At 41.8% G+C, this 16,163-nt stretch overlaps 1 protein-coding gene across 5 annotated transcripts in view; it reads left to right on the forward strand.

The window, feature by feature from the left end:
* Nucleotides 1-16,163, forward strand: part of SRGAP2 (SLIT-ROBO Rho GTPase activating protein 2) — a 259,927-nt gene that overhangs the window by 234,340 nt on the left and 9,424 nt on the right. For all 5 annotated transcript variants that reach the window (XM_048496312.1, XM_048496314.1, XM_048496315.1 and 2 more), the window contains exons 18-22: nt 1,783-2,007; nt 6,889-6,968; nt 12,334-12,514; nt 12,849-12,995; nt 13,619-13,946. In XM_048496312.1, coding sequence (XP_048352269.1) covers nt 1,783-2,007; nt 6,889-6,968; nt 12,334-12,514; nt 12,849-12,995; nt 13,619-13,946 — 961 coding nt within the window. The remainder of the gene's footprint in view (nt 1-1,782; nt 2,008-6,888; nt 6,969-12,333; nt 12,515-12,848; nt 12,996-13,618; nt 13,947-16,163) is intronic.

Genomic DNA, 16,163 nt, shown 5'->3' on the forward strand with positions numbered 1-16,163 from the left:
TTAAAGTCATGCTTTAAGTGGCGTCACTTGGCACAGGAAGAATAGAAATTGAAAGCAGAGCTCAGGGAAATACAGCCATACAAGAAATTTCCCCCCAACGGACATTCACCTTCAGTGTGGCAGACACCTTGTGCATAATCGGCCCCAGAAAGGTAGCAGCAGAATGGGGACCCAAAAGCCTGTTCTTGACCCTGCTGTCTGAGCTTGATACCAAGGTATAACACCTGAGTTGGTTTTCACAAATGTAAGGGATGGCAGGGCCAATGTGTTGTATATTAAAAATAGTTGCTTTTGAGTTGTTCTCTTGACAGGTGAAGACGGAGCTTTCTGAACAGCAGTCAGAATTTAGATTATCTTATGACAGTTAAGAGCCTTTTCAAAGCAGAGCTGCCCCTCTAAATCTCATTGAACTTCAGACTTTCTCACTGTGTCACATTGACGAATGCTCAAAATGTCAGTGTCTGGCATTATGTGCTGAATGCTGGCAGGAGGTTTTAGCATTCTCAGCAGTTATTACGCAGCTGAAAGAGTGAGAAGTTTTGGCTGTGAGGAAGGGTGCAAATGGAAAAAATCAGAGGGGTATTTTGGTTGCCAGGTTCTTTACAAGTCTTGTGTTGTGAACTGTAGGGCACCATGGTTCAGTCATACTTTCATTTGTTTCTTGGCTAAGGTGTTTGCTGCTGCAGCTGCTATCCAGGCAGGGTGCATGGAACAAAATGCCAAAAAAATGAATCCCTGGCAATCAGATTCAATCTGCATGGGGAATAAACCTCCTTAAAAGGGAATGAGTTGTGACACTCTTCCTCCCACCCTTCCTTTAACAAATGTCCTATGTGTTAATTGAAGAGATGTTCAGAAAATGGAAAGGGTGCTGACTGTTTATTAAAGGGATGAATGTGTTAACCAGCAGGAAAATGCTCTGAGTATACATTCTGTGCATATGTGCCAGAGAAAGATCATCCGTGTAACAACAACTGAATTTGATCTAAGACTCTGCATCCAGGAAAGGGTTCCGTTTTCTTCAGTAAATACTAGGCTTGAGCACAAGTAGAAACTATCGGTAAATTTCAGGTTCGGATGTTTTTAACTCAGTAAAGCCAAATAGAAAAACCTAAAATATTAGGATTAAAAAAACCCAAATCTGAAATTGTAAAGAGCTGCCCCCTCTGGCATTTCTCAATCTTCACAGGGCTTGGGAAACACTGGTGGGAAACAGAGCCTGCATGCAGAGCTGATCTACATCAGCCCTGCATGTAGGATTTGGCCTCCTCCCCCACACCACCCCGCTCTCTCCCATCCAAGCCCCGAAGGGCTTTGATGGCAATGGTTGAGGTGATCATGCATGCGGGGCTGCTTAACCTGGCATACAGGATCGTGCATGCTCCCCCCGCCACCGCCACCTCTGCTGTCCAAGCCCAGAAGGATCAGGCCATTTCTCCTCCTGCTTTCTCACTTTCACCAAAGTGAGGGCTTTCACCCAGGAGTGCTTGGGAGACAGAGATGGCATGGAGATTTGACTGCTGTTCTGGGCTTAAATTTAAAATATTAAAAACCTGGAAAAACACAATAAAAGTTTTTGGGTGATTTAGATTTACTGAATATTTTCAGAGTTCTGGGTGGTGATCATTTCTGCTAAGTTGCCCCAAGATATTCTTGCTATGTTGGACCACATTTAAAAAGTTGACAAGACAGAGCTTATCCATTTTTGCAGGATCTATCTGTTGGCAGTGGTTGGCATTGTTTTTTGTTTTGTTTTCAGCATCCTCCTTCTCTGTCTTCTAGTTTATCGCAGTTCAGTGAAGAGAACATGATGGATCCCTACAACTTAGCCATCTGCTTTGGACCCACGCTGATGTCAGTGCCTGAAGGCCACGATCAGGTCTCCTGCCAAGCTCATGTTAATGAGCTGATCAAAGCTATAATCATCCAGCATGAAAACGTCTTCCCAGGACCAAGGGAGCTGGAAGGCCCTGTGTACACCCGGGCCGGAAGCACTGAGGATTACTGGTACGGTAGGAAGAACTCAGTGACAAGTGGGAGGAGGGACTGAGCTAGACTGTTCAGTAAATGACATGTTTCAACAATAGTATCCCTTTACAGTTTAAAAAAATGTTATTCTGTTTTGTTGATGTGCATTATGCTGTTACTAAACAGTTGTCATTTCCACTGAAGTATCACAGATTTTGCCATCCGTATACAGAAAGTAGCTGCTACTAGTGTACTTTGTTCTGCTTAAGAAAACTAATGCCTTCTGACCAGTCCATGAAACTGCCTATAAGGACATTGATGTAATTGCCTTAATCTGCTGGTGAAACCTGCTCAGCAGACATGTTGCCTGAGTTAATCACTGACATTCTTCTCATTTTTCTGCATGTCCTGAGTGACTTTACTGTGGAGACAAGGCTGACTGTAGCTGAACCTAGAAAGCTGTAGCACAGTTTATTTTCAAGGTGGCAGTGACCAGCAGGAAAACTCAAGCCTCCCTTTCTCTCTAGCCCTTCTCACTGGAGGCCTTGGCTATACATTCAGCCTGAAATCATCCGCAAACAATGGGATTGGATCAACTCCCATCATCATTGGGGTGGGTTTGTTGCCCCAGGGAAGGGAGCCATTTCCCCTTATCAATTATGTACTGAAAGGGAAGGATAATCTAAAAGTGGACAGAGCATCAAAATGCCCCTTTTGCCTTTCCTCCGCAGCATTTTTCTCAACATAGCACTGAGTTTCTTGCTGCAAATTATTTTCTAGTATTTGCATTTACAAAAAGTGAAGCTTGTATATTAGCTAAAGTGATATCTTTTTCCCCTTCCCACTGTTTCAACACAGAAGTCCATTGCAGTCACAAGACTGTAATAATAGGCTTCTATTAGTGCCTTTGGTTGAAGCTCACAGAATATCAGACAGTAGAATTCTCAGCTGGCAACGTGGCTGAGAAATGGAGCCTTTTGCTACTTCAGCAGTTTGAGTTTTAAGGATGTTTCTAAAGTTGTGGGGATGTCAACTGAGAAGAGCTGAAAGTACCTAAAAGTGAAACGTTTGCCTGAATTTGTATGTAAACGTTTTGTGAAAAACTGCTTCAGAAGGAATTTGGTTGCATTATTATCCTTTACTTAGGCCAGGGTGACACCCTGCACTACAAGACTCTCAGTTTTCAGGCCTGAAACTGTTTATGCTGGAGAAGCCTCACTCAAGGTACTTGTGATTAGAAAGATGCAATAGTGTAATTGCCAGCACAAAAATGGCAAAGGAATGGACTTAGATGTGGGGTCAATGAACTGTCATTCAAGAGAGGCTAATATCTAAGGAGATCAAGTAACTGAAGAATCTTATCACTTGAGTATTGGCTTGTCCCCTCAGTAAGAAGCATCTGAGCCTGTACCCAGTCTGGGAAGGGGAGAGAACTGTCAAAACAGGCTTCTAATCAGTAGCCTGTAGAATGCCTTGAACAACTTGCAGTTAATTTTATGGAAGATAAGATAAATGGCAATCATCCTAAGTATATATCTGGAAAGGACATTACTCTTGGCAGTGGTCCACTTTTTCATGTCACTACATCCATTTCTGTCATCAGTTGGTTGATTCACATGGCCATCTTCTCTTATAATGAACTGACTTCAGATTCAATGTAGATGTCCAAGCGCATCTTGATCTTGCCCATAGTACTATAGAACAACCTGCAGTAGAGAAGTTTCAGAAAACTTCTGCAGTTGATGTAGCCTGTACCATGTGAATACGTGTTGTGATATGCAGGACCAGGTGCATGGAGCTATCCTGTACAAGATGGTTAGGCCAGGGGATTAGTGGTTCTTAGAAAAAGCACTCAAGTATCTGAATTCACCAACATATTTTTTTGAAAAGAGAATGTTTTGCTGGAATGCAGAGTAATTGAGCTAGAGGGAGCACTGCTAACTAGTGGACAGCATCAATTAGGTTGCCTAATAGCTGTATTCGGGTTCTTGACCACAAAGCTTTGCATGTGGCACAGGGGTCCCCTAGTGGCTAAGTAAGTTCACTTTTTTTTTTAAAAAAAGTAGAATTTCTCATCTTAAATTATTCCTGTTAACTGGTTGTTGTGGGTTTTCCAGGCTGTGTGGCCATGGTCTGGTAGATCTTGTTCCTAACGTTTTGCCTGCATCTGTGGCTGGCATCTACAGAGGTGTATCACAGAGAGAAGTCTGTTACACACTGTGTCCAGTCTGTTACACACTTTTCTATGTGATACACCTCTGAAGATGCCAGCCACAGATGCAAGCAAAACGTTAGGAACAAGATCTACCAGACCACAGCCACACAGCCCGGAAAACCTTCAACAACCAGTTGAATCCGGCCATGAAAGCCTTTGACAATACATATTCCTGTTAACTTTCTTATTGCAGCACCTAAGTGGCTGAGCATTAGAAAGAAATGAAATGTGCTTGTACTTTTCACACTGTGTACCCCATTAGACAGTATTAGATTTTGATTATGTGTGCTTTCTCTAATCAGCTGATGTGTACATTATTGACTGATCTCTCAGTCTTCATGAAGCTTTAGCTAGGAGCTTTAAAACTTTTATCCTGCCTTATAAACTATAAGATGACTGTCTTGACTTCTGCGGAGATACACCTTTTGAAGACTTCTAAAAAGTTATAGGTTTTTATGGTCATGGGGTCCCAGTCTAGAGACCCCTTGGGATGGAAACCAAAACACATTTTGTGGTCAGACTCCCTTGCACCCCAGGCAGGGCTGCCACCAGTTCCTCTAGTTTAAGAGCAGAGACTGAGGAACCAAATCTCTAGCCTTATCCAGGTATTAATCCTGAAAGTTACCTTTGCAAGGTTGGCCACTTGCCTGCTGAGTTCCAGCCAAAACAATCATACAGTACCCATGCCAAATTTGGTCAAAGTACTGATTTAGATTTAATCCCAAGACCAAGAAAACACCACACAAGTAAAAGCAATAATATTTATTGAAATAGTATTCTACAATACAGCTTTAAAAGGCACATAGCACAGAATAAGAAAACAAGAAAGCTTAGCTCATTAAAAATCCTAAACAAGCCTGGCAGTCTTCTGTACCTCCAAACCAGCTATTACCCTAGCATCCCATGCTGTCAGGTCTCAAGAAAAAAGAACCACATGTTTTTACCTTGTAACCAAACTCTCACCCCAAGTCAAGCCCTCTTCCCCAATCCAAATCATACTGAAAACTCCGTGTTTCATGCCTCTGTCCAGCACCAACGGCAGGCTTCAGGATCCAATCAAGACACTGCCATGGGGAGAACTTGATTCTCTGCAGCTGAACCCAATCACCTTGTTAGCAAGTACGCCTCAAGATTTGTTCTAATGAGCCGTTTGCTAACAAGGTGAGACTGTTTTCCCTCCCTAATATGGCCTTGGTCCATGCATATCTCATTGGATCTGGAACTCTTGCATTAGCACATCTCAGTCTTTTCTTGAGACCCAGCTTTCCCCAATTTTCTTTGTTAGGCTTACCAGACAGGCACAACTTTGTACAGATTTTGCTCTAGCAAAGCTAGTTTCTCTGTAGGATTCTCTGTAACGAGATGCTGAATTTCATTCAGTGTGCACGTACAGTCACTGGCAAACTTTTCTTTTAAACATGAATATCAATTCTCATCATAGCAACATGAATTATAGTACTCTGAATGTGCTCAATGCCAAAAAAATGCAGTGAACTAGCTAGAAACAAAAACCAATGTATAACAAGTTTTTGATGTAATAATGGTGGGATATAGCTTCTGTATCAGGAAGAAAAGAAAGCTGAATTATCCTACTTTTCTTTCCCCTGTTCTAAGAAAATGTCAAACTTGTTCCAGCCTTCCGCATATGCCCTGCCCAAACCTAAAGGTATCCCCACCACCACCAAGATAAAAAATAGGCTCTATTCTCTTTCCATTGCTTGTTCATGGGCAGTCTGCATGCCAAGCCATTGATGGGGAATGGAAGACCTCTGTGTACCTCCTATATCCCTTTCAGCCTTCCCATATCCACTGAGCCAAATAATGCTAACACTGAGCTCATGAGCCAGGATACAAGAAAAACACTCAGACCTCCCATTTTCTGTAATCATGCCTCAGGGAGAAAGGGAACTGATCTCGAAGCAGTACACTCATAAACATCTGCCTTAAGCCCATGACATTTAATCATTTTCCAAGAATAATATCCCTTAGAAACTTGTGCCAAATGTCATCTATGACCTGCCATTCAGGCCTAACTAAGAGAACAGTGGAATGAAATTTTAAAACAAAGAACTAGAATTGTGCATCCAGGGGGAACAAATCTGAATTTTTACTAGGATACCAGTAGGTTTAGTCAGTCCCCTGGGTGATAGACTAAATAATAAACTACATTTTACATTTTTTAAATTTCTTGGAGTCTAGTGGGAAGTGTAACATAGCACAAGATGTCTATCTGTAGCTGCTAACAATGGTTGCTGAAGGGAGTCTCTATCTACAGAGGCTGTAAACCTCTGAATATGAATGCTGGGAGACAGAAGCAGGGTTAGGTGCTCTCCTTGTCTGACCCTCCTGGGGACCTGATTGGCTACTGCGTAAAACAGAATGCTAGACCAGATGGACCACTGATGTAATCCAGCAATATCCTCTGTATTGTAATAGCTAAAACCAAGACAATCCTCAATCAAAATGCACACACACAGAGCACACCATTGCTGACACCAGGTTTTACCAGCAGATAGACTACTCCTATGACTTTCAGAATGCCACTGTAGGGTGTGCCCCTGCTGCCTCTCCTTCCTCTTCCCATCCATTCTATAAAATTCACACATAGCCCTGCTATGTCTTTAACATCAAGGCAGAATTAACATCAAGGCAAAAATCTAAAAGGATAGAAATCCTTCTAATGTAATTCCCTCTTTGTCTTGCAGTGAAAGCCCTCATGGGGAGACTGCCTCCACAGAAGATGTAGCTCAGGATATGACTACTGAACATCACACAAGCGATGATGGTGAGTACTGTCAGATGGCTACTTCAAAGCTGCCCTGGTTAGGATGCTCCCAGCTTCTGCCAAAGTTAGGATGAGATGAGAAAATTCCATCTTCAGAATAATGGCTGCACTCGGAGTTTATAAAATGTGTCTTTGATAGCAAATGTTCCAAGGTGAATACATGAACTGTTTCATGTAGATGTAATACATTTGCCTTCTCAGTTCTCCTAGTGCGGATTTGGTACAAATGTATGTGAGTGCACATTTGATGGCATTGGACAATCAGCATGATTTCATTAACCAGGAATTTGACTTGATCTGATAAGTAATGCTGATATGATCAGACAGTGCTTCATATGTGGGGCAGATATATTGTTGGGAGTAATTCTGTTTCTACCAAATGTGCTGACAGACCTCAGCCAGTTTGGACCATTTTAGTTTGCATTTCAGATGTAGGGCCTGAAAGCTGTTGAATACAGTCTGCAGAATTCCTCAGGGCTGTGAACTAATCTACATCAGAACTACCCATAGCTGGGTCAACACAGAAGTTTCATGTAGATATGAAGATAAACTATGTGCAAGCATATTGTATGAATCAGAATAAGTTGCAGTTGAATAGTAATAAGCAGCTTATTTTATTTATTAGCTAGAACAGGGGTCTACAGCCTGCGGCTCTCCAGATGTTTATGAACTACAAATCCCATCAGCCCCTGGCAGCATGGCCAATTGGCCATCCTGGCAGGGGCTGATGGGATTTGTAGTTCATGAACATCTGGAGAGCCGCAGGTTGCAGGCCCCTGAGCTAGAACAATCCATTTTCTATGTTGGTGTTAACATTTTGTGGTGGTAGAAAGTGCTGTCAAGTCACAGCTGACTTTTGGCAATCTCATAGGGTTTTCAGGGCAAGATAAGTTGGGAGGTGGTTTGCCGTTGTCTGCCTCTATGTGAGCTGAGAGAGTTCTGAGAGAACTGTGACTAGCTCAAGGTCACCCAGCAGGTTTCATATGGAAGTGTGGGGAATCAAACTCAATTCACCAGATCGGAGTCTACTGCTCTTAACCGCTATACTAGTGAATTGCTTTCATGATAATAAAACAGAGATTTTCTAAGTCTAAAAATGAGATCAAAATGGATAAAACATTTTTTTTTGTTTTCAGCATGATGTAGTGGTTAAGAACAGTGGATTCTTATCTAGAGAACCAGATTTGTTTCCCCACTCCTACACATGAAGCCTGCTGGCTGACCTTGGGCCAGTACAGTTCTCTCAAAACTCTCAGCCCTACCTATTGCACAAGGTGTCTGTTGTGGGAAGAGGAAGGGAAAGAGTTTTCAAGCCACTTCTAGTCTCCTTTTGGTTGAGAATAGTGGGATATAATTCCAGACTGCTCTTCTTTAACTACAGGATCCATCCTCATGTTTCTTAATGGGGTCAGTTGCCCTGTTGTATTGAGCTGCTGTTCTACCCTTGTATTGCTAAGAGAAATACTTTAATAATGGGCTAATTTTTTTCTTGGCCACTGGTGGCATACTTAATGCATCCATCAAGATTTTTCATTTTTGTGGCTGACTTCGGGATTTATTCAACAGATTCATAACAACAGACATGTTAGGAACATATTGGGCTAAACTAAAAATGCTGTGATCTCTGGACTTTCCTTTCTATCATCCTGGTGGTTCTTTTGTATGGGCTGTCAGCATATTGTTTATGAATTAATTAATTAAAACATTTTTATGCCCACTTTGTACCCAATCAAGGTCAACAAGACAGCTAACATAGGAACATTAGAACATTTAAAAAATTAAAAATTCAGTTTAAACGATAACATGCAATTGAAGCACATAAACAAACAACACTCGAATCAGGCAGACCCTTCAGACTGGGCGCTCCATTCTCCCTTTTGTGTATGGTGTGACAAATGCCCATATTTGGGAAGTGGTTTCCAGTGAGAAACTGCAGTGAAATAGTTAAGTCCTGCCCAGTCCTGAATGGCTGGGGGGAAATTACCTGAGAGGAGAAAAAGAGGCAGCTGGAATGCTGTGGGATTTTTCTCTCTGCAGAGAGTTGGAGTGAGGAAGACTCCAGAAAAGAGGTCTGAGCTCAAAAACCTGTCAGGGCTACTGAATATATAAAATTAGGGTGACCCTAGGAACTTGTCTTTGGGGCTTGTTTACTCTTCTTTAAAGGGAGGTCTCCTGGATTTGGCTGCAGGAAAGCACCTGAGGGAGACTGGTCAGTTTGAAGTGGAATACCAGCTTCCTGAGGAGAGAGCTGTGACCCTTCTTACTTTACGCCAGTAGACACGGGGATTCTAGGCAGGGACCCAAACAACTCACCATTGGTCATAGAACCATTTGAGAGCCAAAACAAACTGTCTGAATGACTATACCTACTTCTTTTGTATATGTGTGTTTATGTGTTCCTCAACCCTACCAAAGAAATGTTTGACGTTACAGCAGCAGTGGCGTAGTGGTTAAGAGCAGGTGCACTGTAATCTGAAGGAACTGGGTTTGATTCCCCGCTCTGCCACTTGAGCTGTGGAGGCTTATCTGGGGAATTCAGATTAGTCTGTGCACTCCCACACACGCCAGCTGGGTGACCTTGGGCTAGTCACAGCTTTTCGGAGCTCTCTTAGCCCCACCCACCTCACAGGGTGAGGGGGGAAGGGCAAGGAGATTGTAAGCCCCTGTTGTGAGGGGGGAAGGGCAAGGAGATTGTAAGCCCCTTTGAGTCTCCTACAGGAGAGAAAGGGGGGATATAAATCCAAACTCGTCTTCTTCCTCTTCTTCTTTATTTTAAATAAAACCTTTTTTGTGGATCTGTATGGGCTCTAGTGCTGATTTTGAGGGAAGTCCTTAACGTCAGTAAGGAATAATTCCTGAGGTAATAACTCCCAGAACTTGGAACTTGGGAAAGGAGAATCCTCCCCCCCTCCCCAGTTTGGATTCTGTTGCATATGATACTTGATAATTAAGAAGTGAGTTATTCGCTATCACTTTTGATAAAGGCTTTACAGTGTTATGTTGAAGGTGTTCTACCTGAGGATAGAGAAATGAACGAGCCAGTTTATTGCTCCTAACAGTAGAGCTCCATTTTTTTGTGCCAGGTGCTGACAGCTCAGGAGGGCAATAATTGCACTGATTTTGGAACCTCTTCTGGTGTGTTGAGAGATAGTTAATGAACAAAAATGATTTGGCTGCTCTTCCATACAGAAGGGTGGATTAGTAGCTACTTCTGATCTTTATCCCCAGCCCAGTGCAAGCCTTGCAGTGCAGGCCTCCTTTCAGCGACATCCAATGTCCCTTGTTTAGCTGAAGCCAAAATCCAAATAGAAACACTGGAAGTTAAGAAACTTGAGAATCCTGCTGATTTTGGCATAATAAACAATTGCTAATGAAATATATGATTCCCTTGTTTGTAATAAAACACAGAAAGGAGCGTTTAAAGGGGGGGATGTATTCTTTAGTGCCAGCAACTAAACGAGAGAGGAAAAGAAAGAGCTAGAATAGTCAACTGTACAGTCCAAGGAGTCTGACCTGAAACAAATTCAGAGCTTAAAAACACAAGTGATTGATCTGTCAACCCTAGTGAGCACCTTGATGGTTGATGTGAGCTGATAACTCAGACCTTCTGTCCACAAACTTTTCTGAAATGCTTGGCTTGAGGAAATCTTCGTCTCTTTCTGTCACTGGAAAATCCATTAATGAAGTTTCAATCCACCAGATGTGTTTGATTGGCCCTGGGCCAGTCTTTGTAGCCTTGGGGATTAATCTTATTGGCTTTGCTTACTCCAAATTCATGTTATATTTCCTGAGAGATGATGCCTAGAACACCATTGATCTTTCTTTGGAAAGGACACCTTTCTTGAGCATACACTTTTCCTGAAGGATAATTTTCAATGGCTGTTCTGTTGCCTACTGTAAGATTCTTTCGTGGTGCCTTACTGCACGATGAAAGGTCTTTCAAGCTGAGTGAAATCAACAAAAATCCACCTTATGATGAGTATGTTCCTCAGAGCTGAACAAAATTTACCATCAAAAAAAGGAAGGGATGAAAATTGGCCTCAAAGAGCGGAGGGGGGGGAGCGGGGGGGGGATTTATAAGCAAGCAAAATGTTTATCAGGTACATTTCAGCTGAAACATCTTGGGAACCAGAGGACTTCCATTCCTCAGGCACCACTAAACTTTTGCTTCCCAGCTCCGAATTATTCTTTAATCACTTAAAGAGCTTCCTATTCATGGGTGCTCATTTTATTACTCATGTATTTGTTTGTTTTTTGATCCAATGGTATGGAAGAGGTTATGTGTATGGTTCTGTATGCCTTATGCCAGACACAGGTAATGCACATATGCTATACTGAGTCAGTCCATTGATTTCAGTGGACTTAGACTGGGGTAACGTCTGCAAGGAATTGCACTGTAAATTATTTAACCTAAAAACCTTTCACCCAGTAGAATAAATAATGTGTGCTGTTAATATAACAGCAACTGTGTTTTCCACAGTGAACTGTATTCCGTTTCATTTCTCACACTTCTCACATTTTTTTGATCTGCATCTAAGCTTTTATATGTACATTTCTCAGATATTTGAAGATGCTCTTAAACTGCAGACAGAGTAGCTGTTCAGGTGGGGAGAGGTTTTCTGCCTGTGGAGCAGAACTTTCTTTCATCCCCTTCCTGCTGCAATGCAAAATGCCCATTTCATTCTTCAGAGGGAGGAGGAAATGTAGAAATACATGTTCTGTGGGCCAAAATCCTTCATTCTATGGAAATTCTCTTGCAGATCCACACCTCCGTCTATATTCTTGATTCCTATTGAAGAATGGAAGAAAGATGCCCATTGACCTCATACCATCCTTGGTCATAGAATAGGCTGATTAACATGCTTTGTAAGACACTGGGGATTTCTACCCATATATTCAGGCAGTAGAGTCTAGGGCAACCTATGGGCAAAGAGTGTAGAAGGCATTATCTCTGCTGGAGTTCTCTGGTTTCTAGGTCACGTGACATGAGGCACACAGAGGTTCAATCATGGCTGTCTCTATCCTGTCTCTATCAGTCTAAATAAGTCTTCACTTAGCATAGGGTTAGAGTCTGCCTGGGAACCCTACCAGAATTTAAAGAACATACTTGCCTCTTGGTGACTCCAGACCAAATAAACTGCTGTGAACATTTTGTACTGATTGCACTGAACATGTGGAGGTATCTAACATGTTTGTGGCTAACCTGGTTCTAAATTGCATTTGATCTCTATTATCTCCACAGACAGCATACATGAATCTGTTCTGTTTTATATTTTTAAAAATGAAGAGCACTGGTTTAAACTTCGTAAGCCTTTTATAAATTTGAACTTCCATTAAAAATGTGTTTTTCCCCCCTTTCTTGTAGAATGTGAACCCATTGAAGCAATAGCCAGATTTGACTACAGCGGCCGAACAGCACGTGAGCTGTCCTTTAAGAAAGGAGCGTCTCTCTTGCTTTATCACCGGGCCTCGGATGACTGGTGGGAGGGCCGTCATAATGGAATTGATGGTTTGATACCTCATCAGTACATCGTTGTTCAGGACACGTATGTTATCTTAAGACTGTTGGGGCGGGGTGCTTGGAAGAACTGGGGTGCTTTTGCAGAAGAGGAAGTCTTTGGGGGGATTGCAAACTTTAGTCACTGCATGCCGTCAGAATTCTGGATGAACTTAATACAGTTCCCCTGATTTAGAACATCTTTATCACAGATTGCAGATTGGTTGTTTTAAGGATCCCAGGGCAGCGTATGGCCTATAAGTGATGCTTTTAATTGGATATTGTAATATGGATGTTGTAAATTACTTCTTGTAATAATAAGAAAAAGTGGTATATGTTGAGGACAGGACGCAGGGCTTCAGGCTGTAACTCTTCTTTCCTAGGGAGGATGGCACATTGGAAAGATCAAGCCCTAGATCTGAAGTGGAAGTAAATTCTGAGCCAACTGAAGAAAAAGTGACAGCCAGAGCTGGTTCCAACTGCCCGAGTGGCAGCCATGTTGCAGATATTTATCTTGCAAATATCAATAAGTAAGAGCCGTTATCTGCTTTTCTGTTTTATACAAAGAAACGTCTGTTGTTGGTTAGTACAGATTTTAAGCTGTTCCTTGAGTATTTGGGAATCTATCGTCTCCTTTGATTGTTTTGCATTGTGGTCTCAATTGCTGTTAAGGGAATTGCCAGTGCGTCTGTATCATTTCCATTTTCTTGGTTTCGTTACATAACTTTCCCAGCTATGCATGTTTCAGCATAATTTCTCTCTAGTGTTGTGTTTTTCACAGAACAAGTGTCTTGATGTGTGAGGGCAATGGTTCATCCAACTGAGATTTTAAAGATATCCCAAGTCATCTTTTCTCCAGCAAACGTACATAATACTGTTCGTTGTGACTCTGAAGTCCATGTCAAAAGCATAATTTTTCTCGAAGTGCTTTCTTCATAACCATGTGAAATGCTTTTGAGGACAGTTGTGGTTGACAGGAGTTCTAACGCCTGCTGGTAAATCAACCTAGTTATTACAAATAGAGTGAATTTATTTCGGAGTGCTTGTAAGGTGATCTCAATACCTTCCCTTGTTCTTCTGGAATTGTTTGTGTTGTGATAACTGTTTTACAAAAAAGAAGGAAAAAAAGGCTTGTGCTTTGTTATGATTACAGGCAAAGAAAAAGACCTGAGTCTGGCAGCATACGAAGAGCTTTTCGTCAAAGTGATGGTCATGGACTGCCTAGCTCATTGGGAGAACCAGGCCCACCAGGAGCTGTGGCTAGTTCTCGCCCTTCCTCACAACCCATTATGAGCCAAAGTCTTCCAAAGGAGGTACCGGACACATGCTCTATCAGTGGTCATGGCAGCCTCAACTCCCTCAGCCGACACGCTTCTCTGAAGAACAGGATAGACAGCCCCCACATCCGAAAAAATGTGACTGCCGGAAGGTCAAAGAGCTTTAACAATCACCGACCAATGGACCCTGAAGTCATTGCACAGGTAAGGCAAGATTCTAGGCTAGGCCTTTCACAGCAGCACATATATTATACTCCCTTCTTCTTTTTGCGAATGTTATGCTTAAATATTGTCTGGGCATTCACACAATGCTGAAATATTAGGAAAACCTTCTCTGCAGCTTTTTTGTTCATTTGCCACTGTATTAAGTTTGTTGTTACTGTTTTACACGCTTTTTATTTTGAATTTCAAATTCAGCTCCCCAGGTTCAGTTTGTGATTATATTTTATTTAGAATATTTATATGCTACCGATGCTGCTCATATGCTTCAGGCAGCAATTAAAAACAAATTATTAGACATAAGCAGCATAAAAACTGTCCATAAAGCAGAGCAGACTATTGAAAAGCTGATAAGATAAAACCCCTAATTCAAAGTCTGGGTAAAACAGTGCGTTTTGGCATTACACCTAATGGAAAGTATGCACCAGGGGAAGAACATTCCAGGGGCAAGGTGCCACCAGCAGAAATGCCCTACCTCTGCTTTTCACCCACTTCACCCCTGGAGGCAGGTGCACAGAGAGCAGGGCTTGAGAGGTAAATCTTACATGGGAAGTTAATAGTATGGGAAGAGGCTGCATGTTTACTTAACCCAAGGAATGTAAAACCACTCTGTCGTGATCAAACTTTCACTTTCACGATATTATCTTAATTTAGATGAGTGTGTTAATTTGAAGACCTTCCCTAAGGTCACATGTTCAAGTAACCAGTTCAGTTAGTTGAGATTTTCAGAACTTCTGGCCTTTGCTTTGTATTCTGGTGTATGACTTCCTTTCTGACTTTTATTCTTGGGGCCATTATTTATGATAACTGATCATGTCACTTTGTTTTTCCCAACCCATTTGGGATAAATATGTAAAAGGATTTTGGCAATCATACATGGGAAAAAAATCAATATTAATATTGTATATGACTGTTTCAACAGAATTCAGGTATTTTTTTACCGAAAGTATGCTGTTCCAAAGAAGACAGCAAAGTAAGCACCTAGAATATTTGAAAAATAGGGTGTTTAGTATCAGTGTTTTAAAGCCTCTATTACTACACTGAGTTTGTTTGACTGTGGCCCGGGGTTGAAGGATCACGAAAGAAACAAAAGCAACCTGTCCTGTTTTTCCAGGGCTTTCCTAACTTCTTTTTCAGTTCTTCACAGTTTCAGGCTATAATAAGGACCCACCCTCAAACAAAACAGATCTCAGGGTTGATCCACCTGGCAGGAATATAGGGTGGTTGCATCAGTGTGTACACAGCTGTGCTTGGATGTGAGTGCTGAAACTTTCAGGTCTAGTTAGCATAAAAGCCCACACGGTGAAGAAACCCTCTTTGTCTGGATATGTCTACTCAGATGCAAGATCCCTGTTCTTCACCTTCTGGCATGAGCACTGTTCTCCCAAAAGGGCTAATAAATCATAAATTTGTGTTATCAGTCCAAAGAGGCATTCAGCTTATATAAATGTGTTTCATGTCCCCTACAGACCTCAACAGGGAAACATTACACTCAATTTACCTTGTTTAGCCCTTTGCAGAATGAAGGCTTCATTCTATATGTATGTCTCCATTAATAGACTGCTATTCTCCAAGAATTTTGTAACCAGAAGCTGTCATCTATATCTATAAACGTAAAATACCACTCACTCACTCACTCACTGACTCATCAACAGAACTCAAAAACCACTGAAGCCATAAACATGAAATTTGGCACACCTGTTCCTTACGTACTCCAGGTGCTCACTAAGAAAAGATTTCCCAAATATTCACTTTCACTCGATTTATTACCTATTTACTGTTTTAACTGCTCATCTCTTGCACGAACATTCTAAGGGCAAACCAACTGCTCAGTCCACAGACATGCTGCACGAACATTCTAAGGGTGACAGTTCAACACCACCAGCTTCATGTCCTCCACCAACTGCACTCTACCACTGCCCTCCACAATGCACATGAACCTATTTGAAAACAAACCCATCAGTCCACAGACAGGCTGTGAGGAAATATTCTGCATGTCACCCTAAAGTTCACAAACAGGCTGCAAAAAAGTATGATGAATGTCACCCCGAAGTTAACAGACAGGCTGTGGAAAAGTACTCTTCCACCCACCCTCACGTTAACAACACCGCTACAGCCAAATACTATCAAAATAGATTACAAACCACACTATCACCTTGGACTACTAAACATTTGTCAGGTTTTGCATATGGACATCAGATT

This window comes from Sphaerodactylus townsendi, linkage group LG05, assembly GCF_021028975.2.
Source record: "Sphaerodactylus townsendi isolate TG3544 linkage group LG05, MPM_Stown_v2.3, whole genome shotgun sequence".
Taxonomy (NCBI): Eukaryota; Metazoa; Chordata; class Lepidosauria; order Squamata; family Sphaerodactylidae; genus Sphaerodactylus; species Sphaerodactylus townsendi.